Source organism: Sinocyclocheilus anshuiensis, unplaced genomic scaffold (genome assembly GCF_001515605.1).
Source record: "Sinocyclocheilus anshuiensis isolate Anshui unplaced genomic scaffold, SAMN03320099.WGS_v1.1 C32433904, whole genome shotgun sequence".
Taxonomy (NCBI): domain Eukaryota; kingdom Metazoa; phylum Chordata; class Actinopteri; order Cypriniformes; family Cyprinidae; genus Sinocyclocheilus; species Sinocyclocheilus anshuiensis.
This window is the reverse complement of record NW_015616365.1, coordinates 1-976: the sequence shown is the minus strand read 5'-3', so window position 1 is coordinate 976 and position 976 is coordinate 1. Positions and strand designations below refer to the sequence as shown.

Here is a 976-nt window from a genome sequence, read left to right as displayed (position 1 = left end):
ACAAGTTTGTCATAAAAGATCTTTTGCATCTGATGAGGAGCAAGATAGATAAAGAGTTCTGTCCCATCTTGCCTTGCAAACATAACAACTGTACAAAAACTTTCTCCTGTATGACTTCCTCTTCATCTTACATAAAAGGTAGTCTGTTGAACAAAATTACCCATGATTAAAAATGAGGAATCCCTCCACTATAAGAACAAACACATTGGATGGCTCAGATGCTGTGGATTTCACTGAAGGATCACGAGACATCATGAAGCCCCGAGGATCCTCCTGCCACGAGCCAATGCCTGCCATCATCCTGTCCATGTGCAGGGCGTCCAAAGCTGCAGAGGAGTTTTGTAAAAAAAAAAAAAAGTTGCAAGTGTGCAAAACATTGTGTTATATATATAAAACACAATGTTTTGCAAAACAGTACAACTGGCATGCTGAGAGACACTAAACATAGAAAAGCAAATCTAAGTATCAAATAACAGGACTGTTCTTACTGTCATATTGCTTAAAGCCACTGACATCAGCAGGGACCACTGAGTCATCCTGAGAAATAGACACAAATTAATATGAATTTGACTAACCGATCTACTGACACAGAGAATGACAACTAAATTAAAATATAAAGTGGGCGTAGTACCTTGAAAAAGTTGTCTTGAGAAATAACGAGGCTGTTATGCAGAAGCTCCTGGAGGCTTTTACTCAGTGTAGTCTTTCCTCCATTTGTCATCCTGTCAATTCATGTACAATTCATATATGCAGGGACTGAACATGGGACAACAGTTGAACTTTATACACGTTTAGTTTACTCACCCACCAATTCCTATGATAATTTTTTTCATTTTAAGTCAATACTGCAGTTTTTTTCAACGTGTGTTAACATTTCAACTTTTGCTAAGCAGCGGGAAGCATGCATTAAAGAGGACTGAGAACATTTTTGCCAGCGGTTAGCTAGTAGAGTGGACTTCAGCTCAAGAAACTCGTG

At 38.6% G+C, this 976-nt stretch overlaps 1 protein-coding gene across 1 annotated transcript; it reads right to left on the bottom strand.

Annotated features, from left to right (window-relative positions):
* Positions 1–61: 61 nt before the first annotated feature.
* On the bottom strand, positions 62–970 carry LOC107682648 (nicotinamide riboside kinase 1-like). Its single transcript, XM_016478824.1, has 4 exons — positions 805–970; positions 632–722; positions 489–537; positions 62–326 (listed from the first exon to the last, which is right to left on the bottom strand). Exons 1-4 carry the CDS (start codon positions 831–833, stop codon positions 157–159), a joined length of 339 nt encoding a protein of 112 aa, XP_016334310.1. The 5' UTR covers positions 834–970; the 3' UTR covers positions 62–156.
* Positions 971–976: the final 6 nt, after the last annotated feature.

Excerpts from the sequence above, each read along its gene's own strand:
- LOC107682648 (XM_016478824.1), bottom strand. The coding sequence starts at position 833 with ATGAAAAAAATTATCATAGGAATTGGTGG. Across the intron at positions 723-804 it reads ATTATCATAGGAATTGGTGG|GATGACAAATGGAGGAAAGA; the intron begins GTGAGTAAACTA and ends ATGAATTGACAG. Across the intron at positions 538-631 it reads CTCAAGACAACTTTTTCAAG|GATGACTCAGTGGTCCCTGC; the intron begins GTACTACGCCCA and ends TCTATTTCTCAG.